Source organism: Physella acuta, unplaced genomic scaffold (assembly GCF_028476545.2).
Source record: "Physella acuta isolate Inbredline_101_S28 unplaced genomic scaffold, ASM2847654v3 ptg000155l, whole genome shotgun sequence".
NCBI classification, from domain to species: Eukaryota; Metazoa; Mollusca; class Gastropoda; family Physidae; genus Physella; species Physella acuta.
In genome coordinates, this window is record NW_026731674.1 from 962,116 (window position 1) to 975,000 (window position 12,885).

General features: G+C 45.2%; 1 protein-coding gene across 5 annotated transcripts in view; it reads left to right on the forward strand.

Annotated features, from left to right (window-relative positions):
• Window positions 1-12,885, forward strand: part of LOC131935727 (cilia- and flagella-associated protein 70) — a 46,131-nt gene that overhangs the window by 13,480 nt on the left and 19,766 nt on the right. For 3 of the 5 annotated variants that reach the window (XM_059292328.1, XM_059292330.1, XM_059292329.1), the window contains exons 8-14: window positions 7,033-7,182; window positions 8,245-8,329; window positions 8,484-8,553; window positions 9,330-9,391; window positions 9,494-9,616; window positions 9,837-9,851; window positions 10,638-10,676. In XM_059292328.1, the coding sequence (XP_059148311.1) occupies window positions 7,033-7,182; window positions 8,245-8,329; window positions 8,484-8,553; window positions 9,330-9,391; window positions 9,494-9,616; window positions 9,837-9,851; window positions 10,638-10,676 (544 nt within the window). The remainder of the gene's footprint in view (window positions 1-7,032; window positions 7,183-8,244; window positions 8,330-8,483; window positions 8,554-9,329; window positions 9,392-9,493; window positions 9,617-9,836; window positions 9,852-10,637; window positions 10,677-12,885) is intronic. The other 2 variants (XM_059292331.1, XM_059292332.1) reach the window with 2 other exon arrangements.

The following is a 12,885-nucleotide window of genomic DNA, read 5'->3' on the forward strand; positions in this document are numbered from 1 at the left end:
TGTGAGGCTGATGTTGTGAGGCTGATGTTGTGTGAGTCTGATGTTGTGTGAGGCTGATGTTGTGTGAGGCTGATGTTGTGTGAGGCTGATGTTGTGTGAGGCTGATGTTGTGTGAGGCTGATGTTGAGGCTGATGTTGTGTGAAGCTGATGTTGTGTGAAGCTGATGTTGTGTGAGGCTGATGTTGTGTGAGGCTGATGTTGTGTGTGGCTGATGTTGTGGCTGATGTTGTGTGAGGCTGATGTTGTGTGAGGCTGATGTTGAGGCTGATGTTGTGTGAGGCTGATGTTGTGTGAGGCTGATGTTGTGGCTGATGTTGTGTGAGGCTGATGTTGTGTGAGGCTGGTGTTGAGGCTGATGTTGTGGCTGATGTTGTGTGAGGCTGATGTTGTGTGAGGCTGATGTTGTGTGAGGCTGATGTTGTGTGAGGCTGATGTTGTGTGAGGCTGATGTTGTGTGAGGCTGATGTTGTGTGAGGCTGATGTTGTGTGAGGCTGATGTTGTGTGAGGCTGATGTTGTGTGAGGCTGATGTTGTGGCTGACGTTGTGTGAGGCTGATGTTGTGTGTGGCTGATGTTGTGTGAGGCTGATGTTGTGTGAGGCTGATGTTGTGGCTGATGTTGTGTGAGGCTGATGTTGTGTGAGGCTGGTGTTGTGTGAAGCTAATGTTGTGGCTAATGTTGTGTGTGGCTGATGTTGTGTGTGGCTGATGTTGTGTGAGGCTGATGTTGTGTGAGGCTGATGTTGTGTGAGGCTGATGTTGTGTGAGGCTGATGTTGTGGCTGATGTTGTGTGAGGCTGATGTTGTGTGAGGCTGATGTTGTGTGAGGCTGATGTTGTGTGAGGCTGATGTTGTGTGAAGCTGATGTTGTGTCAGGCTGATGTTGTGTGAGGCTGATGTTGTGGCTGATGTTGTGTGTGGCTGATGTTGTGTGAGTCTGATGTTGTGTGAGGCTGATGTTGTGGCTGATGTTGTGTGAGGCTGATGTTGTGTGTGGCTGATGTTGTGGCTGATGTTGTGTGAGGCTGATGTTGTGTGAGGCTGATGTTGTGTGAGGCTGATGTTGTGTGAGGCTGATGTTGTGTGAGGCTGATGTTGTGTGTGACTGATGTTGTGGCTGATGTTGTGTGAGGCTGATGTTGTGTGAGGCTGATGTTGTGTGTGGCTGATGTTGTGTGAGGCTGATGTTGTGTGAGGCTGATGTTGTGTGAGGCTGATGTTGTGTGTGGCTGATGTTGTGTGTGGCTGATGTTGTGTGAGGCTGATGTTGTGTGAGGCTGATGTTGAGGCTGATGCTGTGGCTGATGTTGTGGCTGATGTTGTGTGAGGCTGATGTTGTGTGAGGCTGATGTTGAGGCTGATGTTGTGTGTGGTTGATGTTGTGTGAGGCTGATGTAGTGTGAGGCTGATGTTGAGGCTGATGTTGTGTGTGGCTGATGTTGTGGCTGATGTTGTGTGTGGCTGATGTTGTGTGAGGCTGATGTTGTGTGAGGCTGATGTTGAGGCTGATGTTGTGGCTGATGTTGTGTGAGGCTGATGTTGTGTGAGGCTGGTGTTGTGTGAGGCTGATGTTGTGTGAGGCTGATGTTGTGTGAGGCTGATGTTGTGTGAGGCTGATGTTGTGTGAGGCTGGTGTTGAGGCTGATGTTGTGGCTGATGTTGTGTGAGGCTGATGTTGTGTGAGTCTGATGTTGTGTGAGGCTGATGTTGTGTGAGGCTGATGTTGTGTGAGGCTGATGTGTGAAGCTGATGTTGTGTGAGGCTGATATTGTGTGAGGCTGATGTTGTGTGAGGCTGATGTTGTGTGTCCACGGCTGATGTTGTGTGAGGCTGATGTTGTTTGAGGCTTATGTTGTGGCTGACGTTGTGTGAGGCTGATGTTGTGTGTGGCTGATGTTGTGTGAGGCTGATGTTGTGTGAGGCTGATGTTGTGTGAGGCTGATGTTGTGTGAGGCTGATGTTGTGTGTGGCTGATGTTGTGGCTGATGTTGTGTGAGGCTGATGTTGTGTGAAGCTGATGTTGTGGCTGATGTTGTGTGAGGCTGATGTTGTGTGAGGCTGATGTTGTGTGAGGCTGATGTTGTGTGAGGCTGATGTTGTGTGAGGCTGATGTTGTGGCTGATGTTGTGTGTCCACGGCTGATGTTGTGTGAGGCTGATGTTGTGTGAGGCTGATGTTGTGTGAGGCTGATGTTGTGTGAGGCTGATGTTGTGTGTGGCTGATGTTGTGGCTGATGTTGTGTGAGGCTGATGTTGTGTGAGGCTGATGTTGTGGCTGATGTTGTGTGAGGCTGATGTTGTGTGAGGCTGATGTTGTGTGAGGCTGATGTTGTGTGAGGCTGATGTTGTGGCTGATGTTGTGTGTCCACGGCTGATGTTGTGTGAGGCTGATGTTGTGTGAGGCTGATGTTGTGTGAGGCTGATGTTGAGGCTGATGTTGTGTGGCTGATGTTGTGTGAGGCTGATGTTGAGGCTGATGTTGTGTGAGGCTGATGTTGTGGCTGATGTTGTGTGAGGCTGATGTTGTGTGAGGCTGATGTTGAGGCTGATGTTGTGGCTGATGTTGTGTGAGGCTTATGTTGTGTGAGGCTGATGTTGTGTGAGGCTTATGTTGAGGCTGATGTTGTGTGAGGCTGATGTTGTGTGAGGCTGATGTTGTGTGAGGCTGATGTTGTGGCTGATGTTGTGTGTGGCTGATGTTGTGGCTGATGTTGTGTGTGGCTGATGTTGTGTGAGGCTGATGTTGTGTGAGGCTGATGTTGTGTGAGGCTGATGTTGTGTGTGGCTGATGTTGTGGCTGATGTTGTGTGAGGCTGATGTTGTGGCTGATGTTGTGTGAGGCTGATGTTGTGTGTGGCTGATGTTGTGGCTGATGTTGTGTGAGGCTGATGTTGTGTGAGGCTTATGTTGTGGCTGATGTTGTGTGAGGCTGATGTTGTGTGAGGCTTATGTTGAGGCTGATGTTGTGTGAGGCTGATGTTGTGTGAGGCTGATGTTGTGGCTGATGTTGTGTGAGGCTGATGTTGTGGCTGATGTTGTGTGTGGCTGATGTTGTGTGAGGCTGATGTTGTGTGAGGCTGATGTTGTGTGAGTCTGATGTTGTGTGAGGCTGATGTTGTGTGAGGCTGATGTTGTGTGAGGCTGATGTTGTGTGAGGCTGATGTTGTGTGAGGCTGATGTTGTGTGAGGCTGATGTTGAGGCTGATGTTGTGTGAAGCTGATGTTGTGTGAAGCTGATGTTGTGTGAGGCTGATGTTGTGTGAGGCTGATGTTGTGTGTGGCTGATGTTGTGGCTGATGTTGTGTGAGGCTGATGTTGTGTGAGGCTGATGTTGAGGCTGATGTTGTGTGAGGCTGATGTTTTGTGAGGCTGATGTTGTGGCTGATGTTGTGTGAGGCTGATGTTGTGTGAGGCTGATGTTGTGGCTGATGTTGTGGCTGATGTTGTGTGTCCACGGCTGATGTTGTGTGTCCACGGCTGATGTTGTGTGAGGCTGATGTTGTGTGAGGCTGATGTTGTGTGAGGCTGATGTTGTGTGAGGCTGATGTTGTGTGAGGCTGATGTTGTGTGAGGCTGATGTTGTGTGAGGCTGATGTTGTGTGAGGCTGATGTTGTGTGAGGCTGATGTTGTGTGAGGCTGATGTTGTGTGAGGCTGATGTTGTGTGAGGCTGATGTTGTGTGAGGCTGATGTTGTGTGAGGCTGATGTTGTGTGAGGCTGATGTTGTGTGAGGCTGATGTTGTGTGAGGCTGATGTTGATGTTGTGTGAAGCTGATGTTGTGTGAGGCTGATGTTGTGTGAGGCTGATGTTGTGTGTGGCTGATGTTGTGGCTGATGTTGTGTGAGGCTGATGTTGTGTGAGGCTGATGTTGAGGCTGATGTTGTGTGAGGCTGATGTTGTGTGAGGCTGATGTTGTGGCTGATGTTGTGTGAGGCTGATGTTGTGTGAGGCTGATGTTAAGGCTGATGTTGTGGCTGATGTTGTGTGAGGCTGATGTTGAGGCTGATGTTGTGGCTGATGTTGTGTGAGGCTGATGTTGTGTGAGGCTGATGTTGTGGCTGATGTTGTGTGAGGCTGATGTTGTGTGAGGCTGATGTTGTGTGTCCACGGCTGATGTTTGTGAGGCTGATGTTGTGTGAGGCTGATGTTGTGTGAGGCTGATGTTGTGGCTGATGTTGTGTGAGGCTGATGTTGTGTGAGGCTGATGTTGTGTGAGGCTGATGTTGTGTGAGGCTGATGTTGTGTGAGGCTGATGTTGTGGCTGATGTTGTGTGAGTCTGATGTTGTGTGTGGCTGATGTTGTGTGAGGCTGATGTTGTGTGAGGCTGATGTTGTGTGAGGCTGATGTTGAGGCTGATGTTGTGTGTGGCTGATGTTGTGGCTGATGTTGTGTGAGGCTGATGTTGTGTGAGGCTGGTGTTGAGGCTGATGTTGTGGCTGATGTTGTGTGAGGCTGATGTTGTGTGAGGCTGATGTTGTGTGAGGCTGATGTTGTGGCTGATGTTGTGTGAGGCTGGTGTTGAGGCTGATGTTGTGGCTGATGTTGTGTGAGGCTGATGTTGTGTGAGGCTGATGTTGTGTGTGGCTGATGTTGTGTGAGGCTGATGTTGTGTGAGGCTGATGTTGTGTGAGGCTGATGTTGAGGCTGATGTTGTGTGTGGCTGATGTTGTGGCTGATGTTGTGTGAGGCTGATGTTGTGTGAGGCTGGTGTTGAGGCTGATGTTGTGGCTGATGTTGTGTGAGGCTGATGTTGTGTGAGGCTGATGTTGTGTGAGGCTGATGTTGTGGCTGATGTTGTGTGAGGCTGATGTTGTGTGAGGCTGGTGTTGAGGCTGATGTTGTGGCTGATGTTGTGTGAGGCTGATGTTGTGTGAGGCTGATGTTGTGTGAGGCTGATATTGTGTGAGGCTGATGTTGTGTGAGGCTGATGTTGTGTGAGGCTGATGTTGTGTGAGGCTGATGTTGTGTGAGGCTGATGTTGTGTGAGGCTGATGTTGTGGCTGACGTTGTGTGAGGCTGATGTTGTGTGTGGCTGATGTTGTGTGAGGCTGATGTTGTGTGAGGCTGATGTTGTGGCTGATGTTGTGTGAGGCTGATGTTGTGTGAGGCTGGTGTTGTGTGAGGCTGATGTTGTGTGAGGCTGATGTTGTGTGTGACTGATGTTGTGGCTGATGTTGTGTGAGGCTGATGTTGTGTGAGGCTGATGTTGTGTGTGGCTGATGTTGTGTGAGGCTGATGTTGTGTGAGGCTGATGTTGTGTGAGGCTGATGTTGTGTGTGGCTGATGTTGTGTGTGGCTGATGTTGCGTGAGGCTGATGTTGTTTGAGGCTGATGTTGAGGCTGATGTTGTGGCTGATGTTGTGGCTGATGTTGTGTGAGGCTGATGTTGTGTGAGGCTGATGTTGAGGCTGATGTTGTGTGTGGTTGATGTTGTGTGAGGCTGATGTTGTGTGAGGCTGATGTTGTGTGAGGCTGATGTTGAGGCTGATGTTGTGTGTGGCTGATGTTGTGTCTGATGTTGTGGCTGATGTTGTGTGTGGCTGATGTTGTGTGAGGCTGATGTTGTGTGAGGCTGGTGTTGAGGCTGATGTTGTGGCTGATGTTGTGTGAGGCTGATGTTGTGTGAGGCTGGTGTTGTGTGAGGCTGATGTTGTGTGAGGCTGATGTTGTGTGAGGCTGATGTTGTGTGAGGCTGATGTTGTGTGAGGCTGGTGTTGAGGCTGATGTTGTGGCTGATGTTGTGTGAGGCTGATGTTGTGTGAGGCTGATGTTGTGTGAGGCTGATGTTGTGTGAGGCTGATGTGTGAAGCTGATGTTGTGTGAGGCTGATGTTGTGTGAGGCTGATGTTGTGTGAGGCTGATGTTGTGTGAGGCTGATGTTGTGTGAGGCTGATGTTGTTTGAGGCTGATGTTGTGGCTGACGTTGTGTGAGGCTGATGTTGTGTGTGGCTGATGTTGTGTGTGGCTGATGTTGTGTGAGGCTGATGTTGTGTGAGGCTGATGTTGTGTGAGGCTGATGTTGTGTGTGGCTGATGTTGTGGCTGATGTTGTGTGAGGCTGATGTTGTGTGAGGCTGATGTTGTGGCTGATGTTGTGTGAGGCTGATGTTGTGTGAGGCTGATGTTGTGTGAGGCTGATGTTGTGTGAGGCTGATGTTGTGTGTCCACGGCTGATGTTGTGTGAGGCTGATGTTGTGTGAGGCTGATGTTGTGTGAGGCTGATGTTGAGGCTGATGTTGTGTGTGGCTGATGTTGTGTGAGGCTGATGTTGAGGCTGATGTTGTGTGAGGCTGATGTTGTGGCTGATGTTGTGTGAGGCTGATGTTGTGTGAGGCTGATGTTGAGGCTGATGTTGTGACTGATGTTGTGTGAGGCTTATGTTGTGTGAGGCTGATGTTGTGTGAGGCTTATGTTGAGGCTGATGTTGTGTGAGGCTGATGTTGTGTGAGGCTGATGTTGTGTGAGGCTGATGTTGTGGCTGATGTTGTGTGAGGCTGATGTTGTGTGAGGCTGATGTTGTGGCTGATGTTGTGTGAGGCTGATGTTGTGTGAGGCTGATGTTGTGTGTGGCTGATGTTGTGTGAGGCTGATGTTGTGTGAGGCTGATGTTGTGGCTGATGTTGTGTGAGGCTGATGTTGTGTGAGGCTGATGTTGTGTGTGGCTGATGTAGTGTGAGGCTGATGTTGTGTGAGGCTGATGTTGTGGCTGATGTTGTGTGTGGCTGATGTTGTGTGAGGCTGATGTTGTGTGAGGCTGATGTTGTGTGAGGCTGATGTTGTGTGAGGCTGATGTTGTGTGAGGCTGATGTTGTGTGAGGCTGATGTTGTGAGGGGGTTATGTTGTGTGTGGCTGATGTTGAGGCTGATGTTGTGTGAGGCTGATGTTGTGTGAAGCTGATGTTGTGTGAGGCTGATGTTGTTTTATGTCATTCAATAACAGGTTACCATTTTTAATTGTCATCTTTCCATCAGTAAGCAGTAACCTCCCCCCTTCCCATCCAGTGGCTCTGATATAAATATGTTTCTCCCTAGGGTTATATTCTCTGACCCTATTGATGATGAAGATGGAGACTTGAAAGGGAAAGATGACCGTGACCTTCGCACCCATGCAGAGACCGAGAAAAATCGTGTGACGTGGAACATGGAGCGGCGATGTTTCCTCGACTCATCGGCTGTCAAATGGTCACAACAACTTCACACACAGCAACTTCACACACAGCAACTTCACACACTACAACAACTTCACACACAGCAACTTCACACACAGCAACTTCACACACAACAGCAACTTCACACACAGCAACTTCACACACAACAACAGCTTCACACAAAACTTCACACACTACAACGACTTCACACACTACAGCAACTTCCCACACTACAACAACTTCACACACAACAACAACTTCACACACTACAACAACTTCACACACAACAGCAACTTCACACACAACAGCAACTTCACACACAACAACAGCTTCACACAACAACTTCACACACTACAACGACTTCACACACTACAACGACTTCACACACTACAACAACTTCACACACAACAGCAACTTCACACACAACAGCAACTTCACACACAACAACAACTTCACACACTACAGCAACTTCACACATAGCAACTTCACACACAACAACAACTTCACACACAACAACAACAACTTCACACACTACAGCAACTTCACACATAGCAACTTCACACACAACAACAACTTCACACACTACAGCAACTTCACACATAGCAACTTCACACACAACAACAACTTCACACACAACAACTTCACACACAACAACAACTTCACACACAACAACAACTTCACACACTACAGCAACTTCACACATAGCAACTTCACACACAACAACAACTTCACACACAACAACTTCACACACAACAACTTCACACACTACAGCAACTTCACACATAGCAACTTCACACACAACAACAACTTCACACTCAACAGCAACTTCACACAACAACTTCACACACACAACAACAACTTCACACAACAACTTCACACACACAACAACAACTTCACACAACAACTTTACACACACTACAACAACTTCACACACACTACAACAACTTAACACACAACAACAACTTCACACACACTACAATAACTTCACACACAACAACAACTTCACACACACTACAACAACTTCACACACAACCTGTCATTAGCACCACAACCTGTCATTAGCATCACATCTTTATCTGTTATTGTTTGTACTCAGGTACCAAGAGACAATCGCCAGAAAAAGATTTTGGCCTTTAGAAATTTTTAGAATTCCTCAACCACAGTTGAGTAAAGGAAAAAAAGTAAGATCCAGTCACCTAACAAATTAACTGACCTAAAAGATCAACTGACCTAAAATATCAATTGACCTAAAAGATCAACTGACCTAACAGATTAGCTGGCTTGAGAGATCAACTGATCCATTTAATGCAGCTAATATCAATGTATTTTGTTTAGGAAGAAGATACCCAGCCGAGTTTTCATGGTGTGGCATTCCTAAACCTGGCCCCATTGCTCTATCCTGGTGGTAAGTTCCTAAACCTGGCCCCATTTCTCTATCCTAAACCTGGCCCCATTTCTCTATCCTAAACCTGGCCCCATTTCTCTATCCTAAACCTGGCCCCATTGCTCTATCCTAAACCTGGCCCCATTGCTCTATCCTAAACCTGGCCCCATTGCTCTATCCTAAACCTGGCCCCATTTCTCTATCCTAAACCTGGCCCCACTTCTCTATCCTAAACCTGGCCCCATTGCTCTATCCTGGTGGTAAGTCCCTAAACCTGGCCCCACTTCTCTATCCTAAACCTGGCCCCATTGCTCTATCCTAAACCTGGTCAATTTTTTTTTCTCAACAATAGTTTGAAGATTACATTATTTTCTTAGATAATTAATTTAAACATGATAGAATTTCCTCAGATAATTAATTTATTTATAGATAAATTATTTTCTCAGATAATTAATTTATTTAAAGATAAATTTATTTTCTCAGATAATTAATTTATTTAAAGATAAACTTATTTTCTCAGATAATTAATTAATTTAAGATAAAATTATTTTCTCAAATTAATTTATTTAAGTAAAAATTATTTTCTCAGATAATTAATTTATTTAAGATAAAATTATTTTCTCAGATAATTAATTTAATTAAGATAAAATTATTTTCTCAGATAATTAATTAATTTAGGATAAAATTATTTTCTCAGATAATTAATTTATTTAACATAAAAATATTTTCTCAGATAATTAATTTATTTAACATAAAAATATTTTCTCAGATAATTAATTTCAATTATTTTTTGTCAGTTGATCGGGTCCGTGGAGCTTACAAAGTTGTGGCCTACACTGAACATGCAGTTGCTGAGAAGGTTAGAACTCTTGCAAGCTGGAATCATTTTTTTCTACCTCCCATTTGTTTGTTTTCCCTACCTTTTGGTTTGGAGTGACACATTTTTTTGTTTTGTTGAAAGACAAAAAGGAAACCTGTTACGCTGGAGGACAGACTTGCACAAAGCAGCAACAGGGTCAACAACTCTCCCGCACAGAAGAAGGGAGCTCAAGCACAGGATAAGAAGGATGGGAAAAAGGGGGCAGTAAGTCACTTGACTAATTGTGCTCTTATTTTATCTCGACATGATACTTACCATTCAATTGAGAAACTTGCCATCTTGTTTTATCTTATAGGAATATGAAAATTTGTATCATAATTTATTCCATAATAATGAAAATATTGTGATAATATTTCTATACTAATAAGACAAAATATTTTTTAAAATTTTGTCCAACTTTTCTCCCAATCTTTTGTTTCTTTAGACTGATGAGAAGCAGGTGAAATTAGTTTCAGTTATAATTTTCTGTCCAGGTTTTATGTGTTGTTTTATGTTTCATCTCCTCAAAAATCTCAATCAACCATCCAGGTTTTATGTGTTGTTTTATGTTTCATCTCCTCAAAAATCTCAATCAACCATCCAGGTTTTATGTGTTGTTTTATGTTTCATCTCCTCAAAAATCAACCATCCATTGGTCAGATTGTGATTTTTGTCCAGAGACAAGAAAATTATTTTAAAAAAAACAAGATTTTAAATGCATTAACAATTAAAAACTAAAGCAAACTTTATTAATAAAAGCTGTTATCCTTCTTGAGAACTCTTACATATTTTAGCTACAAAAGCTTTTATTAACTTAATGAAGTTTGTTTTCTTTTCTTATATTCAGTGCATTAATAAAGCTTGTTATTATAAATGTTTTTTATTTGTTTTATTTTCCATGTTGTAGTCATTCATTTTTCATGGTCATTAAAAAAGAAAAAATATATGGAAAGTTTAAAAGAAATTGATGCATTAGAAGTGGGTCAAAACTGAGTTCCAAGATTTTCCACAAACCCGCAAAAAGCAAACAGAAATTAAAAATGTGTAATAAAGAAGGGTCAACAATAAAATTTGATAGCCCAGAGGATATTGTGCTCATGGTACATTTATTGTTCAAGGCATAATGATGAGCATGGCATATTTTGTGGGCATGGCATATTGTGTGGGCATGGCATAATTTGTGGTCAGTCCCATTTTTTGATTTGGCACATTTGACTGTGCTACTAAAGAAAAAATTTATTTCCAGCGACCTGGCAGTATTGTAGTAGCCTCTAATGACCTGGAGGTAATCTTGTGTGTCCATTTAAATTGTTGGTGTTGGGCTGTCCACTACCATTGTTGGTGTTGGGCTGTCCACTACCATTGTTGGTGTTGGGCTGTCCATTTAAATTGTTGGTGTTGGGCTGTCCACTACCATTGTTGGTGTTGGGCTGTCCACTACCATTGTTGGTGTTGGGCTGTCCACTAATATTGTTGGTGTTGGGCTGTCCATTTAAATTGTTGGTGTTGGGCTGTCCACTACCATTGTTGGTGTTGGGCTGTCCACTAATATTGTTGGTGTTGGGCTGTCCACTACCATTGTTGGTGTTGGGCTGTCCACTAATATTGTTGGTGTTGGGCTGTCCACTAATATTGTTGGTGTTGGCTGTCCATTTAAATTGTTGGTGTTGGGCTGTCCATTTAAATTGTTGGTGTTGGGCTGTCCACTACAATTGTTGGTGTTGGGCTGTCCACTACCATTGTTGGTGTTGGGCTGTCCACTAATATTGTTGGTGTTGTGCTGTCCACTACCATTGTTGGTGTTGGGCTGTCCACTAAAATTGTTGGTGTTGGGCTGTCCATTTAAATTGTTGGTGTTGGGCTGTCCACTAACATTGTTGGTGTTGGGCTGTCCACTAATATTGTTGGTGTTGGGCTGTCCACTAACATTGTTGGTGTTGGGCTGTCCATTTAAATTGTTGGTGTTGGGCTGTCCACTACCATTGTTGGTGTTGGGCTGTCCACTACCATTGTTGGTGTTGGGCTGTCCACTAATATTGTTGGTGTTGGGCTGACCACTACCATTGTTGGTGTTGGGCTGTCCACTACCATTGTTGGTGTTGGGCTGTACACTACCATTGTTGGTGTTGGGCTGTCCACTACCATTGTTGGTGTTGGGCTGTCCACTACCATTGTTGGTGTTGGGCTGTCCATTTAAATTGTTGGTGTTGGGCTGTCCACTACCATTGTTGGTGTTGGGATGTACACTACCATTGTTGGTGTTGGGCTGTCCATTTGAATTGTTGGTGTTGGGCTGTCCATTTAAATTGTTGGTGTTGGGCTGTCCATTTAAATTGTTGGTGTTGGGCTGTCCATTTGAATTGTTGGTGTTGGGCTGTCCACTACCATTGTTGGTGTTGGGCTGTCCACTACCATTGTTGGTGTTGGGCTGTCCACTACCATTGTTGGTGTTGGGCTGTACACTACCATTGTTGGTGTTGGGCTGTCCACTACCATTGTTGGTGTTGGGCTGTCCACTACCATTGTTGGTGTTGGGCTGTCCACTACCATTGTTGGTGTTGGCTGTCCATTCAAATTGTTGGTGTTGGGCTGTCCATTTAAATTGTTGGTGTTGGGCTGTCCACTAACATTGTTGGTGTTGGGCTGTCCACTAATATTGTTGGTGTTGGGCTGTCCACTAACATTGTTGGTGTTGGGCTGTCCACTAATATTGTTGGTGTTGGGCTGTCCACTACCATTGTTGGTGTTGGGCTGTCCACTACCATTGTTGGTGTTGGGCTGTCCACTACCATTGTTGGTGTTGTGCTGTCCACTACCATTGTTGGTGTTGGCTGTCCATTTAAATTGTTGGTGTTGGGCTGTCCACTACCATTGTTGGTGTTGGGCTGTCCACTACCATTGTTGGTGTTGGGCTGTCCACTACCATTGTTGGTGTTGGGCTGTACACTACCATTGTTGGTGTTGGGCTGTCCACTACCATTGTTGGTGTTGGGCTGTCCACTACCATTGTTGGTGTTGGGCTGTCCACTACCATTGTTGGTGTTGGCTGTCCATTCAAATTGTTGGTGTTGGGCTGTCCATTTAAATTGTTGGTGTTGGGCTGTCCACTAACATTGTTGGTGTTGGGCTGTCCACTAATATTGTTGGTGTTGGGCTGTCCACTAACATTGTTGGTGTTGGGCTGTCCACTAATATTGTTGGTGTTGGGCTGTCCACTACCATTGTTGGTGTTGGGCTGTCCACTACCATTGTTGGTGTTGGGCTGTACACTACCATTGTTGGTGTTGGGCTGTCCACTACCATTGTTGGTGTTGGGCTGTCCACTACCATTGTTGGTGTTGGGCTGTCCATTTAAATTGTTGGTGTTGGGCTGTCCACTACCATTGTTGGTGTTGGGATGTACACTACCATTGTTGGTGTTGGGCTGTCCATTTAAATTGTTGGTGTTGGGCTGTCCATTTGAATTGTTGGTGTTGGGCTGTCCACTACCATTG